This window comes from Chiloscyllium punctatum, chromosome 33, assembly GCF_047496795.1.
Source record: "Chiloscyllium punctatum isolate Juve2018m chromosome 33, sChiPun1.3, whole genome shotgun sequence".
Taxonomy (NCBI): Eukaryota; Metazoa; Chordata; class Chondrichthyes; order Orectolobiformes; family Hemiscylliidae; genus Chiloscyllium; species Chiloscyllium punctatum.
The window spans coordinates 9156969-9176302 of record NC_092771.1 but is presented as its reverse complement, the minus strand read 5'-3'; the positions used below and the strand labels follow the sequence as shown (position 1 = coordinate 9176302).

The window sequence follows — 19334 nt, the reverse complement described above, 5'->3', positions numbered from 1 at the left end:
GGTCAGCTGATTCTTATAGAGCTTTCATTGGTCCTTGTGCTGGGCTGAGGGATGGAGAGAGTGCTGCACGCTGGGACAGGAAAGGGTCAGCACGGGGTTAGACACAGAGTAAAGCTTTCTCCACACTGCCCCATCAAACTCTCCCAAGACAGGGACAGCATGGGGTCTGGTACAGAGTAAAGCTCTCTCTACACTGTCCCAATGTTGGTCAATAGTTCATGGGTTTTAAAAAAAAAACAGATAAGAAAAGGGGATGTTTGGTGATACAACACAGAGGAGACATTGGTCAATTGACTGTCAGCCTGTGTAGAGTCACAGGCACAGCCAGCAATAGTGAATCAACAAGACCAGGCTGAGTGGTTTGGGACCCGATGGATCACCTTGTTAAGTCAGGCTGCTTGCCTTCTACAATCTGGTTTCGCCCAAAATCTTAAACTTTGCCTAAACCAAGAGGGTGAGGTTGATGCTCTTCCAAGCATCATTATTGGGTGGAAATACTCTTCTCTGTCCAAGGGCTGCGGGCCTGAGGAACTGTGAAGGACCTTTATAGAAACATGCATAAACCCTCACAGATGACTTGGAGTAGGCCTCCAGCTGGTTGAAGCCAAATCTGCTCCAACTCACTTCTCACCCAGTGGGTGCAGTTTGGTGAACCCATCGCGGTTGAGGTCAGCACCCAAAAGACCTGGGGAGGGACGGGCTTGGTTTGAGGTGATGGTGACGCCGGTCACTGTAAAAGCTCCCAAGACCCAGACACACACTCACTCTCTGGAGGTGAGCCGTCACAGATGGGCCGGGCTGTGTGGGGTGGGGCACATCCACCTTTACTCCAATTTTCCTCCCACTTTCCTCTTGGCTAACTGTGCTGAGGAAGCCGCGTGCCGTTTGGAAAGGCAGTGCTGAGCAACAAAATGATGTGGAAACAAAGGAACTTTTAAGGACACCCCATCCCCCAAAAAAGCAGGGAGAGTAGGAAATACACCTCTGCATCTCTAGGATACTGCAGTAGCTGCTACAGCCACCAGGGTTTCCCGATCACACACATACGGCCTGACAGAAACCAGGGAACCGTGCCACTGTGGCCGCTCTCCCCCTCTCACCCCAACCCCAGCGATTAACTGCGGTGTCTGACCCTTGACCCTTGACCCTTAACCCTCCACCCCCACAAAGCTGGTGACCTCTGGTAAACTTGCCCCCTCTCCGTGTCTGTGGTTTGTGGATTGTTTTGAGGTTTCCCGGATACTGTACTGTCTCTCAGATTGCTGAATGTGAGATGTATCTTATATCTATATAATATATAAAAAAATAACAGTGAGGTAGATAAATACTTAAAAACATCAGAAAGAAATTGTCCCCCTGTCAGGTAACATTTAAAATACAACTCTTCCATCAGTAATGATTTCAATTTGGGGCATTTTACAGTGATCTTAACTGATATTACAAAATAAATTAAAAAATCCTACATAGATTACCTTTTCTTTAATTAACAGAAATCCAGAATAATGCTATGGGACAGTGGCAAAATTAAAAGGCAGAAACTACTCTAGGAAAAGGAATAGTCAAAAAAAAACACACTACAAACTTTAAAGTAACCATCCACCGCAAGTATCAGTCTCCTTTCGATTTCACTAGCACTTCTGTTCACTTCCTTCCAGTTCAGTTGGGATTGGAAGCAAGTCTTTGAACAAAAGTCCTCCCTCCCCCCCCATCCTCCCCACCCTCTACAAATTGTACATTTTCTCCATCACTCGGGGCGACAGAGAACACAGGCGCGCGCGACCAACCTCAAAAAAGTTGGTATCTCTGAGCACACGTCAGTATTTGGCTAATTGTTAGCTCCAGCCTCGTCAACTTGGCAGAGGTTTGAAATAAACAGCATGTGTAAACCTAACACGCCCCCACCCTACCCCTCCCCTCCCCTCCCCCCCGCCCCCCCCCCCCAACCCACCCCAACCAGGAGATACAAAAGGAGATGGAGTCTGGTCCCAAGGGTGTCGGCTAGGATACCACACCCCAGCCCCTCCGCTCCCACCCACCCCTCCCCCCCTCCCCGGCCCTAACGTCGTCCTGTCCCGGTACGTTGTGTTCTCTGTGAAGCACCGTTGAGGAACGGCACAACCTGGAACAGGCCGGAAATATCCGACATCCTGGGATCAGGGGATAGATGGTTGGCCGTTTTCAGCTACCCTTTAACCCATGTGACGAATGTGGACCCAGTCTCAACACACTAAAGCCTTGTGCAGGGCTAAACAGGCACGCACTCAGTATTTGAATGTCTACCTTCCCTGATAATTAGTAGACTCCATTGCCTCTTGATATTGGAGGTTGGTTGATGCCAGACATGTTTTATAAAGCAAAAAAAAAAAATTCTCTTTCGCATGGCTGTCAGACTGGTTATTACTGACTTTGACAAGCTGATATAGTTAACAATATGCACTCCTCCTGACACAGCCTGGCATTAGCATGGAGCAATCACTTTAAATTATACAACCCTAACAACGAGAACTCTGCAATGTCAGGTTTTGAAATCGAGTCAGTTAAATGGACAATGCAGCAAATTACAAAATGGCCGCCCAGTACGGCTTGCTAAAGCCTCATCCTGTAATAATCAGAAAAAGAAATTCAACCACTAAAAAACACCTGAACAGGAAAGATATGTAGCCGAAAAAATAAAACAAAGACAATTACATAGTCAAACATGAGCTGTCAGCATAACTATCCCAATTTGGTTAAAAAAAACTGGGTTTTTGTTTGGTGCTAGAGGAATCGGGGAAGAAAAGCTTACTCATTTTCCACATATGCACAAAAAATGAACATGGAAACACTGAGAAAGACATGTACTAGTATTAAACTGTTTGACCTGAGTATATTTATTTCACGCCCTGTACTAGTTCAGACACACGTACTCAAAAACCATTACTGCTCGGTTATGTTTGAGGATCACTTGAGGGGTGGGGGAATAAATGGTTTCTATTAATGCGCTGAGTGATGACATTTTCTTACTGGTGTCATCAAAGGGTCCATCCTCTGGCTTTCAAATAATTTCTTTCTTTTTTGGAAAACGAAAAGGCTGAAGTTCATGGTGACTCTGTGAGATCAGAACTATTATCGGGAAGAAATACAAGTCAGTTTGAAGTGTTGTACAAAGTGTTAAGAAACTGGTGAAGGAACAAGATGGAAGGCGCAGTGGGGAGGAGTGGGAGGAACGAGGCAGTAGACCTGAAGGTAAAATTGATTTCATCCCCAGAGTTAAGGAAACAAAAAAAATTATAGCAGCTTTTCTTTCAAAGACAGATGGAAAAAAAAACCCATAAACGTTATAAAAGTGACACAATGAGTACCCAAAGGGTCAATGGTCAAACATAGAACTGCAAGACCCATTCACTAGAACTCTAATGTAACTGATCACGTCAGAAAATACTTAGCACTTAACTGCTTCTTTTTGTCTATCTTTTTTTCTTGCTGTATTTTTCTCCCCCCTCCCCTCCCCCACACGAACACACACACACTCACACTCTCGAGACTGGGTCCTTCTCGCCCCTCCTCTTTGTCCATTTGCCTTAACCGCAAGTTCACACACCACCTTCCATCGAGCGATGTGGGACGTCTCTGACGCTGCCCTCCTCTGATGACCGCACCTACCTGTGCTCCTTTCCCCTCTGCCCAATTTCGTCTCTACGTTACGAGCAATGCCAGTCATCCTCTTCCCCCTCCTGCGAGCTGAAACACATTTTGTAATAAAACCACTTCTTCCTCCTTGTGAATTTTGGCAAAATTTGGCTGCAGTGCGAGACCACACCCAAGTCACTTCTGACAGCCCCAGAAGAGAGAAGCAATGGACGCTCCCGGCAAACAACCATTCCGAGGGTCAGATCAGTTAAAAAAACAGATACTATAGGTCCGTGTACATCGATATATCTAAGACCAGTAGTGATGGTGCTAGGGAGCAGAGGGGAGAGCCCAAGCAAGCTCTCTGTCGAGTGTTCCCCTGTTGGACTTCAGATATGTTTAGACAATGAAGCAGTGAGAGATCGAGGACTAAGTGTCTTGTATCACAAGTTCAGCTGAGCTCCCTGTTGTTTTTTTTCCCAGAAAAAAAAACGGTTTGCATTCGGAAACATGAGGGTGGCGACTTGAACAGGTTCTCTCCACCGTGCAGTGGCGGCAGTTTGAAATCTATTGAGAGATACACAAGGTTTGTTTATCTCTGTGAGTGTGTGTGGGGGTGCATGAGTTTGTCGGCGTGACTCTGTGTATGTGCACGCGCCTGTCTGTGTTTGTCTGTGTGCGCGTGTGCGTGTGTCTGTATCTGTGTGCGTGCGTGCCTGCATCCGTGTGTGTCTGTATCCGTGTGCGTGCGTGCGTGCCTGTATGTGTCTCTGTGTGTGTGGCTTGTGTGTTTTGGGTATGTCTTGTCGTGGTTCCAGGGAGGAGTGGGGAGGGGGATCAGCAGGCTGTTGACTGGGGCAAAGGGAACACTTTCTCGTTCTTCCTGCCCCCGTTCATGTGGGTGTAGGGTTGCCGTTCCTCGAAACTGGCTCTGAGGACCACTCCGGGCCCGTTCTCCACCTTGTGGCCTGAGTGCTTGTCAGTGTGCTGGAGGGTGGAGGATGGGTCAAGGGGGATGCTCTCCATATTATCCGCCTCAATCTCAAACTCCTCGACGTCCCGGGCCTTGCACTCCTCACTGTAGAAGAAGGCGACCTCTTTGAAGGACGGGTCCAAGTCAGCTTTGATGGTCTGGATGATCTCCATGAAGGCAGGGCGCATTTTTGGGTTGTACTGCCAACACATACGCATCAACTCGTACCTACCACGGACAGCAGAGAGAAAGCAGTTACAGTAGAAGCCAAGAGCCTCTCAAAGCACCCCACCGTGTGGGATGCAGACAACAGTACAGCTCAGAAAGGACACTTCACAGGTTCGAACGACCCAGGCAAGGGGCACGACCAACAGGATGGGCAGAGGGGAGGAAGGAGTGGGTGCAGGGCAATGAAATGGGGGAGAAAGACTGAAGGGAGAGAAGAGTGAAGAGGCAGAAAGGGAGAGCACGGGAAGGAGGTAGAGAGAGAGAGGGAAGGAGGGATAGAGGAGAGGATGAGTGAGGGAGAAGAGGTGGGAGCAGACAGAGGAAAGGAGGGCACAGACGGGGGGGCGGGGTGTGAAGGGGAGCAGACAGATGGGAGGGGATGCTCTGCAGCCCTGGTTTACGGGGTGAGCTATGTGCATACACTGATACAGCTCCTACATTGTGGACCTGTGCTGGGATAAGGGGCAATATCAGTAGATCAGAAACCCAGAGGCCCAGGCTATTGCTTTGGGTTCAAAGCCAATGACCAATGCCAGTGATCATGACCACAAACCTCTCGCTGATTTTCACATTCCCATACCCCGTCTCAGGAAGGAAATCTACCATCCTTACCCTGCCTAGCCTAGATGTGAATCCAGACCCACTGCAACATGGTGGGGTAGGGGGCTCAAACAGCCACTCAGTATGAGAGACAATTAAGGACAGATAATAAACACAAGTCTGGTCAGTGTCACACACAACTCAAAAGAAACCTAACAAAAAGCTCAATTTGCAGAAGGTCAACTTGTCATTGAAAGACATCATCAAATTGGGACAAACTCTCTGCCGCTGAAGGTGAGGCAGGAAACAGGGCTGAGAAAGAAAGGGAAATCTTTGCAAAGCCCCCGACTGGAATAAGGCAGGAGATCCAAACAGAGCGGGGCCGCCCTCTCAGCTGCCCGTCTCAAAATACAAAACAGACAAACCATCTGTCTGTCAGTCACATGCCAGCCCCATGACTTGAGCTGCACAGCTGCAGGACAGGGCTGAGAAACTCAAGACAGCGAGAGGGACTGCCCGAGTGTGTGACATCAGGGTGAATAACAGCATGTGCAATGACGTTTGCCTGGGGACTGGCTGCTACAGGCCATAGTAGGAATTAGTGCATCTCACAGTGATGGACTTGTACATGTATGGTGAGCAGGCAAGTAAATACTTATTTACAATGTGCCTCAAGTATGGAAAATGCTGGATTTAATTTCACCTCCCCAGAACATTCCCACTGTACTGTCCTGCGGCTTGTTTAATGTAAAGGACAATTTTCAGTGCCCTATACAGACTGGGGTATAGTTACCCAGCCACTAATACACTGCCCCTAACGCCCACCCATCTCACAGTCACATAGGTGTTGTTGAAGAGAGCGCATGGGTGAGGGAGGAGGGGGGGGGTGAGGGAGGAGGGGGGGGGTGAGGGAGGAGGGGGGGGTGAGGGAGGAGGGGGGGGGTGAGGGAGGAGGGGGGGTGAGGGAGGAGGGGGGGGGGTGAGGGAGGGGGGGGTGAGGGAGGAGGGGGGGTGAGGGAGGAGGGGGGGGGTGAGGGAGGAGGGGCAAGAGGGTGTGAGTATGAGAGAGAGCACGAGGGCGGGTGACAGAGCGCAAGGGCCGTGAGAGCAAGACATCGGGCGAGAGGGCAAGATGTTGGGCGAGAGGGCGTGCAATGGACAGCAAGAGAGAGACTGCAAGGGACTGCGACAGCGAGAACAAATGCAAGAGTGTGGAGACGTTTGTGGGAGAGTGAGTGTGCGTACACGTGAGAGAGAGATAGAGAGACGGTGAGCGGATGCGAGAGAGGGTGGATGCGAGTGAGGAGGGGGGTGGCAGGAGAGAGGCGGCGAGAATGAGTGCAAAAGGGAAATGGGGGGGCGTGCAACGTGACAGAGGGGGGCACAAAGAGAGGAGGGCCACGAGAGAGAGAAAGGATTCATTCTGATTGGTTCATGTGTTGCCAATGAGAAAACAGTGGGGAATTTCACGCTCCCTGACCTCCAGGTAATTCAAAAAACATCCAAGGCTTGAACATGTTCCTTTTATTTGCAGACAGTTTCTCTCTGTATTCGACCATACAGCACTTTGAGCAAGGATGGATGTGTCACATTACAAACTTGATTGATTTTCTTAAATCCCGACATCTTAAGTTAGCATCTTGTAGCATTTGGTATGACAAATGGGTCGGCCTAATTAAAAGCATCAGTCTGTTGAAACTAGATGGTATAGGTTTAAGGTGAGAGGGGAAAGATTTAAAAGGGACCTGAGGGTCAACATTTTCCATGCAGAGGATGGTGCGTGTATGGAACAAGCTGCCAGAGGAAGTGGTGGAGGCTGGTACAATTACAACATTTAAAAGGCATCTGGACAGTTACATGAATAGGAAAGCTCTGAGGGATCTGGGCCAATTTTCCTTGCAGTGTTGGAGGCTCAGGGCATGCCCTTACCCAGGATTATAAAATCTGGAGACACATAAAAGAGTGAATATACCAGATCTTTTCCCTGAATTGGGGGAGTCCAAAACTGGAAGGCATAAGTTTAAAGTGAGAGGGGCAAAGACTTAAAAGGGAACTAAGGGGCAACTTTTTCACGCAGAAGGTGGTGTGTGTTTGGAAGGAGCTGCCAGAGGAAGCTTTTTTTTCTTTATTATTTCAGGCTTCACTGGCAGCAGTTACTGCCCATCCCTAATTACCCAGAGGGCATTTACTGCCCATCCCTAATTACCCAGAGGGCATTTACTGCCCATCCCTAATTACCCAGAGGGCATTTACTGCCCGTCCCTAATTACCCAGAGGGCAGTTAAGTGTCAACACCATTGCTGTGGATCTGGAGTCACACGTAGGCCAGACCAGCCGAGGACCTTCCTGAAAGGACATTAGTGAACCAGTTGGGTTTTTCTGATAATCGGCAATAGATTATGGCCATCTTTAGACTCTTTAAATTCAAGACGCTTCTTGAATTCAAACTCCATCATCTGCTGTGGCTGGATTCGAACCCAGGTCCCCAGAGCATTAGCTGGGTCTCTGGATTAATAGCTCAGTGACAATACCAGTAGGCCAACACCACCCGCTATGAGGTGGAAGCTGGTACAATTACACCATTTAAAAGGCATCTGGGAGGGTACATAAATAGGAAGGGGTTTAGAGGCATATGGGCCAAGTGCTGGCAAATGGGACTAGATTTATTTCGGATATCTGGTCAGTATTGACGGGTTGGATCGAAGGGTCTACGTCCATGTTGGGTGACTCCTCAAATTTTTACATATTTCTATAATTTGAGATGGGTGTGAGAAGTTGCAACAACTGCATGTGAATCCTAGAAAAGGATTCACTTGGAGAGCAGGAGGCTGAGAGGGAGTAAATTGGAGCACTGCAGCCCACAACTGAGTGTTTGTGCTGGCTGCACATCTCAGAGCTGTCACACTGCAGGAGGCCATTCAGCCCGGTGGCCAATCTCAGTGCTGTGGGCAGGTGTGACCACAATGAGCCTCAGCACTTTTAGGTTCTGGTGTTGTGAGGAAAATAAAAAGGAAATGTCCTTCATGTTGAGGTTGTACAGGACATTGGTGAGGCCTCTTCTGGAATACTGTTCCAATTCTGGTCACCCTGTTATAGGGAGGATATTATCAAGCTGGAGAGAGTTCAGAAGAGATTTACCAGGATGTTGCCAGGAATGGAAAGTTTAGGTTATAAGGAGAGGCTGGATGGGGTGGGGCTTTTTTTTCATGTAGGAGTGTAGGAGGTTGAGAGGTGACCTTATAGAGGTTTATAAAATCATGAGGGGTCTAGATAAGGTTAATGAGTTGGGTTTTTTGCACCTACGATGGGCTATTTCAAGACTGGGGAGCACATTTTTAAGGTGAGAGGGGAGAGATTTAAAAAAAACATGAGGGGCAACTTTTATTTACACAGAGGGTGGTTCGTGTGTGGAATGAACTTCCTGAGGAAGTGGTGGGTGTGGGTACAGTTACAATGTTTAAAAGACATTTGGATAAGTACATGAATAGGAAAGGTTTGGAGGGGTATGGGCCAGGAGCAGGCAGATGGGACTAGTTTGGGATTATGTTCAGCATGGACTAGTTGGACCGAAGAGTCTGCTTCCATGCTGTATGATTGTAGAACTACTGCATCCCATCAGTTAGCCCTGAATTTGCAGATTGACAGGTGATGGGGTTAGCGAAGGCGGGGAAGGGTGTGAATTAACAGAGAGTATGTGATTGACACGTGAATCATGTGAAGTGAGGGGAAGGAGCTGGGGGGAAACGGAATTATATTAAAAAAACTCTCCTCATAGCAGAGAGAGACAGCCAACATAAAAGTCCTGCCCTGTGAGCTCAACTTCACTACATTGGCTGTGCCCAACAGGCCGCTCTCTCTGGGCTGAAATCAATCCCCTCTCGCCTTGAGGCGAGTGTCAACAAGAACCCTCAGCAGGCTCATTAAGGGAAGGTATGCAAGACAGCAAATCACATGTTAACAGGACAGTTTACACCCAGCACAATATACCACCCGGTTATTTGACACCTGCCCTCTGCTTGACCCGGAAACGACTGTTAAAGGACAACATAGGGCCGACCAGCAGCAGTGAAAGACTTCCACCAGGCAATCCCTGCACTCTCCACCCCCCACCCCACCAGGAAGCAAGGAAAGCAAGTTCATACACGCAACAATAAGTTGCCATTGGCTGGGGATGGATTCGCTCAGTTGGCTGGATGGTGAGGCAGAGGGACACCCAGGCCAGCTGAAGCTACCATGCAAGACTTTCCTTAACCTCCCTCCTCACCTGAGGCGAGGTGACCCTCAGGTAAAAACCACCACCAGTTGTCTTTCCCTCATGACAGAGCAGCCCCACGGTCTGGTAAGACTATGGCAACTTCTGCCTCTAACCGTGGGAGCTTTGGCTGCAACGAGATGGCACAGAGACAGGTACGTCGCTGGAACTTGACATCTCCCAGCCATCAGGACAAATGCAAGAATGCCAAATTTCAAAAATTAAAATCACAATGAGGTGCCTGCACAAAAAACAGAACCTTTTACCGTATGTGTGACAATAACTAATTAAATCAAATCTAAGTAAAGGGCACAAATTGGTCAGCAAGTCAACTCTGATTGGCCAAGACATTTCCACAGAAAAAGCAATGAGGAACTATATGCTCAAGTTCTGAGTAAACTCAAAAACAGCACAAAGGTGGAACATGTGACTTTTGTTTACAAGAGAATGGTGCCCTCTACACAAACACGTGCTGCTTTTCACAAGCTTACATGTGTCATGTTATACCTCGGCTGGTTATTTTAGAATGGTCATGAGTTGGTTGAATTAATCTGGTGTTTGGGGAGCCTATAGCTCCTCTTTGGCTGAGATATTGCCATGGGGGAAGCAAACAGAGCCAACTCACCAGCCAATCGGCAGCTGTTGTGCCTACATGTGGAGGTGCTGGTGTTGGACTAGAGTAGACAAGGTCAGAGGTCACACGACACTGGGGTTTTTGGTGTTGGACTGTAACCTGTTGTTGTGTGACTTTATGACATTGTTTCTCCTGCAGTATAAATTGTTGTGACAGCTGAAATTTGGCATTCTTGCATTTGTCCTGATGAACGTGAGGTGAAAAGCTTCAGCAACAAGTTCCTTGTTAGCAATGTTTCGAAATAAACGATCGGTAAAGCTCCACTCTGATCTCAACCATGAGGCTGGGTGACAGGGGGTAGGGCCTTGCAATTTTGCTGAACAAAGCCCTTGACACTCATTACCCTAGGGCTTACATGGATTGATTGGGGAGTGTCTGGGTAACTATGACTCAATATGACATGGTCAGAGTACTGTATGCAATTCTAGAGTCCACATTACAGAGGCAGCACACCTGGCTTACCAGGATGTTGCCTGGAATGGAGAGTGTCAGTTATTGCAAAGAGATTGGAGAGACTGGAGCAAAGGCGATAGAGAGGGGACATGATTGAGAAGTCTAAAATGATGAGGGACATAGACATGAAGAAACCTCTCCCCTTGACAGAGAGATTGGAAGGGCGGGGGGGGGGGGCACACAGATTGAAGGGAAGGGGCAGGAGTTCAGAGAGGGATGTGAGGAAAACCCAGAGATTGGTGGGAAATCTGGAACTCTCTACATGTAAGGTTGGGAAAGGCAGAAACACACACCACATTTCAGAAGGATTTAGACACACAATGAGATACCAAGTGCTGGGAAATGGGATTAGATTCGTTAGGGGCTGTTTTGGGCTAGCATCGGCTCGATGGGCTGAAGGGCAATTTCTCTGTACTATGACTCTACTAACATGGGCTCGCACAGATGGCAGACTTGGAATGGTTTGTCCATTCGGGGGCAGTCACTGGTGGGAATCAAGTGTGGGGAGGAGGGGGGAATATTCTGTTCTGAAACAGGACACAAGTCAACAGTTTCAGGAGCAGAAGGGTGACTTGAGATTGAGAGGTAGTAGAAAGAGAACGAGAATGAAATCTATCACCAACACAGAAGTGTGCCTGATTTATAAAAAAACTACAAAGAAAATGTTTGATGAAATGGCAATCTAATTTTAGGAAACTGCAGATTAATCGCCAGTGTTAAAAGCAGCAGTAATTGCAGATTTCACTCACCATTTTTACAGTCAGAGATTTGATTTGCTGTTCTCTGTCAGACTGCCAACATTATCAAATTAAATCCCAATATTTTTCCCCACTGCAAGTTTATTTGACACATGGAAAGATTGAGCAATGGGATTCTTGTATTCACATCCTGCTGCAGTTAGACCCACTTACTGATCTACGTCAGAATGTAAACTGCTGAGACAGTCATCTCCTGGTGTTTAGTTGCAACTGAAGGAGAGAGAGAGAGAGAGAAGGGGCAGAGAGAGAGAGAGAGAGAGAGACAGACAGACAGACAGAGAGAGAGAAGAGAGAGAGAAGGGGTAGAGAGAGAAGGGGGTAGAGAGAGAAGGGGTAGAGAGAGAGAAGGGGTAGAGAGAGAGAGAGAGAGAGAGAGAGAAGGGGTAGAGAGAGAGAGCAGGGGCAGAGAGAGAGAGAGAGAGAGAGAGAGAGAGAGAGAGCAGGGGCAGAGAGAGAGAGAGAGAGAGAGAGAGAGAGCAGGGGCAGAGAGAGAGAGAGAGAGAGAGAGAGAGCAGGGGCAGAGAGAGAGAGAGAGAGAGAGAGCAGGGGCAGAGCGAGCGCTGTGAGGGGCAGAGCGAGCGCCGTGGAGAGCCAGGGTGGGGCAGAGAGAGAGGGTGGGGCAGAGAGAGAGAGGGTGGGGCAGAGAGAGAGAGGGTGGGCAGAGAGAGAGGGTGGGGCAGAGAGAGAGGGTGGGGCAGGAGAGGAGAGGGGTGGGGCAGAGAGAGAGGGTGGGGCAGAGAGAGAGGGTGGGGGCAGAGAGAGAGAGGGTGGGGCAGAGAGAGAGGGTGGGGCAGAGAGAGAGAGGGTGGGGCAGAGAGAGAGGGTGGGGCAGAGAGAGAGGGTGGGGCAGAGAGAGGGGGTGGGGCAGAGAGAGGGGGTTGGGGCAGAGAAGAGGGGGGTGGGGCAGAGAGAGGGGGTGGGGCAGAGAGAGAGGGGGTGGGGCAGAGAGAGGAGGGGGTGGGGCAGAGGAGAGAGGGGGGTGGGGCAGAGAGAGGGGGTGGGGCAGAGAGAGGGGGTGGGGCAGAGAGAGGGGGGTGGGGCAGAGAGAGAGGGTGGGAGCAGAGAGAGAGGGTGGGGCAGAGAGAGAGGGTGGGGCAGAGAGAGGGGAGGGCAGAGAGGGGGGGGAGGCAGAGAGAGAGGGGGGGGGCAGGGCAGAGAGGGGGGGGGCAGGGCAGAGAGGAGAGGGGGGGGCAGAGGCAGAGAGAGGGGGGCAGGGCAGAGAGAGGCGGGGGCAGAGAGAGAGGGGGCGGGGGGGGCAGAGAGAGGGGGGCGGGGGGGGGCAGAGAGAGAGAGAAGGGGCAGAGAGAGAGAGGGCAGAGAGAGAGATTGAAAAGTGAATGAGAAAGGTTTAAAGAGAAAAAAAGGGAAGAAAAAGGTGGAGAAAAGGAGGTGAAGAGGGAATGAAGAGAATAGCAAAGGAGAAGGCAGGGGGGGGCGGGAGGGAGGAGGCGGCACACGAGGGAGGTGGCGGGCAATGTAGGAAGGAGGAGGGGATGCAGGAGGGAGGACGGGGGAAGGCGGGAGGGAGGAGGGGGAAGGCGGGAGGGAGGAGGGGAAGGCGGGAGGGAGGAGGGGGAAGGCGGGAGGTCGGAGGGGGGAAGAGGACGGGGGAAGCGCGGGAGGCGGATGAGAAAGGGTGTAAAGGATGGACAGAGACAGGAAGTCCTGTGAGTTGTAGTAGTGGATCTTATAAACCTGGACGTTAACATTTCAATGCTGACACTAGCCGGTTGTGTTAAGGTGTTGCCCAGCAGCGTTTAAACTTACAGGCTGTCTGCACACGATTCGGGTCTCTCCAGTAATCCGCCCTCCATCACAAACCGCAGAAACCTGCTCATTGGACATCCCCTGGTAAGGCTGCTCTGCCAGTGTGGCAATCTCCCAGAGGACAACACCAAAGGACCTACAAACACAACACAGCAAAATAATTCGCCCACTCATTAAACACTCTCGTTTTAAGATTCTCAGCTTTGTCAAACCAGTTCAGCACCCTCTGAGTTTGTTCGACCAAACTCTGTTCAAATACACAGGGTTCCTCACCCCAACTCCAGCAGCTTCTCTCTCCCCTATGGATGCCCCAAGCTCTGGAACTCTCTCACAAACCCCTCCTTGTTCCCTGTGTGAACCATCGCACACCTAAGAACCTCTCCCATTGAGGTCCTCGGAACCTGCTAGCGTGAGTAAAGTCCCACGTAAACATTAGAGTGGTGCTGGAAAAGCACAGCAGGTCAGGCAGCATCCGAGGAGCAGGAAAATCGACGTTTCGGGCAAAAGCCCTTCATCAGGAATAGAGGCTGATCTATTCCTGATGAAGGGCTTTTGCCCGAGACGTCGATTTTCCTGTTCCTTGGATGCTGCCTGGCCTGCCGCGCTTTTCCAGCACCACTCTCATCTAGACTCGGGTTTCCAGCATCTGCGGTCCTTGTTTTTTACCTGCTACGTAAACATTGCTCGTTGCGGTTTTCCGCTGAAAATGCAACCAATTCCAAACAAAATGGCAAATTCATCAACCATCATCTGCTATAGAAGGGCATTACTAAACTGGAAAGAGTTCAAAGATTTACCAGGATCTTACCGGGAACGGAGGGTTTGGGTTATACAGAGAGGCTGGGATTTCTCTCACTGGAGCAGAGGAGGTTGAGGGACGGCTTTAATCGAGATTTATAAAATCATGAGAGGCACAGATGAGCTGAATAGCAACGGTCTTCTTCCTAGAGTAGGGGCGTTCAAAACTTGGGGGCGTTTGTTTACAGTGAGAAGAGAAAGATTTAAAAGGGACCCAAGAGACAAGTTTTTTTTCATACGAAGGCTGGTTCGTGTGTGGAATGAACTGCCTGAGGAAGTGGCGGGTGCAGGTGCAGTTCCAAAATTTAAAATACATTTGGATAAGTACATGGATAGGAAAGATTTAGAGGGATATGGGCCAGGAGCAGGCTAATGGGACAAGGACCAAAGGGTCTATTTCCACGCTGTATGACTCTATGACTAAGATGTTGCTTGACGACAACTCAAAACACTCAAAGCTCAGCAGAAATCTTGAGAAGGAGACAACATCTTGCGAGTGTTGCTGGGTCTAGGTAGCAGGAGCTTGCAAGATTCCAGGAACACATCATGGAAAACATTCAGCATCCAATGGTCCTTTGAGTCTGCACTCAATCTGCCCCGGTACATGGAGGTACGGGAACGGTCCACCTGACGGAGAGTCCAAGACTAGGGGCAGTGGGCAACCAGGGGAGAAAACACTGCAAAGCTGCTTCCATCTCACCAGCCTCCCAATCCAACCTCACTGTCCAATCGCCTTCTACAGGGCCATTGTACCATTTATATGGGGATAGCAGCTGCAGGCAGCATTGGGATGGACTGTGATGCCCTACTTAGCTGAGTAGCTACCATTTTTGATTCAGTTTGTGAACGATCACAACGAGAGCTGTGTGCTCTGGAGCCATGATGTTCTAGGAATGAGACAATACCCTCAACAGGGTGGACATTCATCTGAAACTCAGCAGGTCTGGCAGCATCTGTTGACAGAGAAACAGAGTTAACTTTTCAGTTCCAGTGACTCTCTGCTTCACAGCTGTTCCTCCAAGCTGCTACTTTCTCTCCACAGATGCTGCCAGACCTGGCGGAGTTCCTCCACCTATTTCTGTTTCTATTTCAGACTTCCAGTATCTGCAGTAATGTGCATTTTCTTGTTTAGAAATTTGACTCTAATTTCTTTGCCACGTTCAAGAAAAAAAACACTTCGTATGTAGACTGTGCTGAGGATAAGAGCTGAAAAATGTGTTGCTGGAAAAGCGCAGCAGGTCAGGCAGCATCCAAGGAGCAGGAGAATCAACGTTTCGGGCATAAGCCCTTCTTCAGGAAGGGCTTATGCCCGAAACGTTGATTCTCCTGCTCCTTGGATGCTGCCTGACCTGCTGCGCTTTTCCAGCAACACATTTTTCAGCTCTGATCTCCAGTATCTGCAGTCCTCACGTTCTCCCTGTGCTGAGGATAAGAAAGCACAAGAGAAAAGACTGAACTAGCAGCTTTTAACAAGGTGATTTCAATTCTTCTAAACATTTAAAGAAGGCTGCAGATCCAGGTAATTAAAAAAAACACAAAGGACACGCTATTCCTTCATGTGGGACGTTCAGGAACTGCAGCTAATGAGCTGCCAGAGAATCTAGAACAAGACAGAGTTCGACAGCAGAAGTCTACTTCAAATGAGAGTCAGCACCCACTGCGGAGGTGTAGGTTCAAGCCTGGGGTCTCCTTTACCAGAGGGGCTCCTGAACACACCCTGCCATTAGCAGGATGCTGGATAATACGGCAATTCCTTGAATAAATTCCTGCAGTCATCATTTCCTTTCTGGGGCAGGGGGTGGGGTGTTTACTGATCAGAAGGGAAGGCAGGTCAGATTTCACTCAACTTTGCACCTAGGTTGGGCTGGGAAACCGATGACCCAGTTTAAATGTGATGACTGACTCCTTCCCTCCAAAAGGAGGGCAAAGTCCTCTCCCTATTTTATCTGAAAGCCAAACTTTCTCAAGGCCAAGCCAACTGCTGATCCCGAGTGGGTTCTGCGTAACACTACACAGCTTTGGAACTGGGACAGCACAGTAGGAGGCCAGTCGGCCCGTCATCTCTTTGATAGCTCGCTCAGGCAGTGTTTCCCCAGAACCCAAGGGCTGAATCCTCTAAAGGATTCCAAGCAATTTTACTGCCATTTAAAAATTACACTGAACTTTTCAACTTTAGCAGATATTTTCCAACCTGTGAGTACTGTGAGCAGATCTGGGTCCCACACTTTAGGAAGGGTATACTGACTTTGCAGGGAGTACACATAGGTTTCACAAGACCTTTACCTGAATTTCAGGAGGTTATGTTATGAGGAGAAACTATACAATTAAGGCCTGTTTTCTCTCAAGGTTAGAAGGTTAAGGGGCGAACTGATCGAAGATCCTGAAGATTTCAGAGGGTCAGTGTGGACTCAGTGGGCTGTATGACCTGCTTCCACACTGTAGGGATTCTATGTTAACAGGAAACAATGTGGTAGATAAAGATTAACTATTTCCACTGGCTCAAGAACCAGGGGTTTAGTCTGTGAATTAGGGCCAGAGCATTCAGGAGAGGCATTAGGAAGCACTTCTACATACAAAGGGTGGGCGAGGTTTGGAACTCTCTTCAACAAACAGCAGTGAATGCTGATCAGTTATTAATTTTAAATCTGCTAATTTATTTTTTGTTAAGCAAAGGTATTAAGAGATTTGGGCCAAAGCTAGGTATTGAAGTTGGGCCAGAGATCAGCCAGCATCCCATTGAATGGCGGTACAACAGACTTGAGGGACTAAATGGCTTCCTCCTGTTCCTATATTTTTCATTAAATGCTCAAGAACAATAATGGGTTCTTCAACAGTTCTTGTTCTTCATGAGAAATGGGCATCACTGCAATTCTGTTCCACCCCTAAATGGCCTTGAAGTGAGCCCATCTGGGCCATTTCAGAGAGCAGTTGAGAGTGGGTCTGACTCCAGTAAGTCTGGACTCACTAGTAGACCAGACCAGGTAAGGACAGCAGCCGTCACTCCCTGAAGCCAGAGTTTTTGCAACAATCATAATCACGGTCATGGAGGCTTTATACTTCCAGATTTTGAAACCAGCTGCAGTTGTGGGATTTAAACCAAATGCCACAAAAGCATTAGCCTGGACCTCAGTACTACCATTCCAGTGATAGTACCACTACACCACCATCTCTGTGTTGTTGCTTCTAAACTTTGCTGTAATTTTATATCCAGTGGGAGGAGGGGAAGGGGTTGGATTCTGCAGAACTTCCCCACGTTTTCGAGGGTTCCTGTCAATAGGAACATTGTGAACCAACCACAGAGGGAGACCACTCTCCCCAGCCTTGTTGACAATGCCACAGCCGCTACCCTGGAAGATTTGCACAAGTCAACAGAATGGCAGGGTTCATCCTTAAACTTGTCACCTTTGGAAGCAAGACTCACAGCAACCTCCCACCCATAACAACGAGACTGCAGGTCCTCAGGTCTCATGGCCCTCCAGCTACCTCCTCCAGGATGTCACTGCAGCACTGCACAGTTGGAGGTGTCTGTTTTCACAAATGACATTAAACCGGCTCCCTGTCTAACTCTGCAGGTGGATGTAGGAGATCCCCTCGGTGCTAGTTCAAGGAGCTTGTCCGTAGTGTCATGGCCGTTATTTATCCTGCACTGAAAATCACAAAGCTGGAACTCTCTCACCATCAGCATCATCGGCAGCTTGGAGATAGTGAGGACTGCAGATGCTGGAAAGTCAGAGCTGATAAAGTGTGGAGCTGGAAAAAGCACAGCAGGTCAGGCAGCATCAGAGGAGCAGGGGAGTCAACATTTTAGACTCCAACCTGAAACGTCGACTCTCCTGCTCCTCTGACGTTGTGCCTTTTCCAGCCCCACACTTTATCGATTCCATCTACAGCAGGTACACTGCAGCAGTTCAGGAAGGCAGCTCACCACCACCCTCCCAAGGGGCAACTAGGGACGGGCAGTAAATGCTGGGCCCAGCTACTGTTGCCTACATCCCGTGAAGAAATAAAAACAACATTAATTGGTCAACATCACATTACTGTCTGTGGGATCTTGCTATGCACAAATTGGCTGTTGTGCTTCCTCAAGTAGTGGCTACCTGATAGACGTCACTGACTGTAACGCACTATATTTTGTCTTCGATAAAATCAACTCGGAAAAATAATTTGGGACAAACTTCAAGAGAAACCATCAATTCTCAATATGTTCATCGTCACTGGGGGAAGGAGAGCAAAGAAATGCTCTAAGCTCTGGGATCAGCACAGCAAGATATCCTGGGCAGATTACAAACGAGGAAGATTACCCACAGACAGCACCGCCTCTGTACATTTGAGATTTCAGCCCACAACATGGAAAGCATCGAGGGAACAGCGTTTGTGGAATCCACTGCAAACATTGTGGGAACTATTCACAGGGCAACATCCAGCTGACATAAATAAAAAACTTGGTTATCTACAGAAAAGACACCGCAATGTTTAATGCTTGCAATATGTTTGTGTACTTAAAATGCAGGCTTCGGCTCCAGTAAATAGTTTGGGAATTCTTTCTCAACCAGCCTGACTGGCTTTGAGAAGAGATGGTAAATTGAGAGTTAAAGCTGAGGAGAAAGTAAAACACAGCAAAGAGGAGCAGGAGTAGGCCATTCGGCCCGTTAGAGCCTCTCTCTGCCATTCACTGTGATCATGGCTGACCATTCAACTCAAAAGTTAGTTCCTCTTTTCTCCCAGATCCTTTGATCCCTTTAGCCCCAAGCCCCAACTTCTTCCTGAAATCATACAATGTTTTCGACTTGACAACTTTCTGAGGCAGAGACTTCCAAAGGCTCCCCACTCTCTGGGTGAAGAAACCTCCCCTCATATCAGCCCGAAATGGTTTATCCCATGACCTTAGACTGTTCCCCCCACCTCCGATTATCTGGAACATCCTTCCTGCATCTATCTTATCTAGTCCTGTCGGAGCTCAATCGGTTTCTAGGATATACCCCCCTCTTTCTTCTAGACTCCAGTGAATAGAGGCCTCACCAATTCATCCTCTCCTCATGCATCAGTTCTTCCATCCCAGAAATCAGTTTGATAACTGCTGCATTGTTCTTCCTTGGATAAGGAGACCAAACTGCATACAGTACTCCAGGTGTGGTCTCACCAAGGTCCTGTACAACTGCAGCAAGACACCCCAGCTCCTGGACTCGAATCCTCTCGCTATGAAGACCGACCTACCAGTTACCTTCCTGACTGCCTACAGCGCCCACAATGCTTACTCTCAGCGGCTGGTGTACAAGGAGACCAGGCGTCAGTGCACATGCTTCTCTCTTAACTTCTGACCAT

At 48.9% G+C, this 19334-nt stretch overlaps 1 protein-coding gene across 1 annotated transcript in view; it reads right to left on the bottom strand.

The window, feature by feature from the left end:
* Positions 1–2047: 2047 nt before the first annotated feature.
* The window catches only part of igf1ra (insulin-like growth factor 1a receptor), a 234291-nt gene continuing 217004 nt past the window's right edge, over positions 2048–19334 (bottom strand). Inside the window, 3 exon segments of the mRNA XM_072552911.1 lie at positions 2048–4810; positions 13215–13273; positions 13275–13350. Coding sequence (XP_072409012.1) covers positions 4447–4810; positions 13215–13273; positions 13275–13350 — 499 coding nt within the window. The 3' untranslated portion in view covers positions 2048–4446.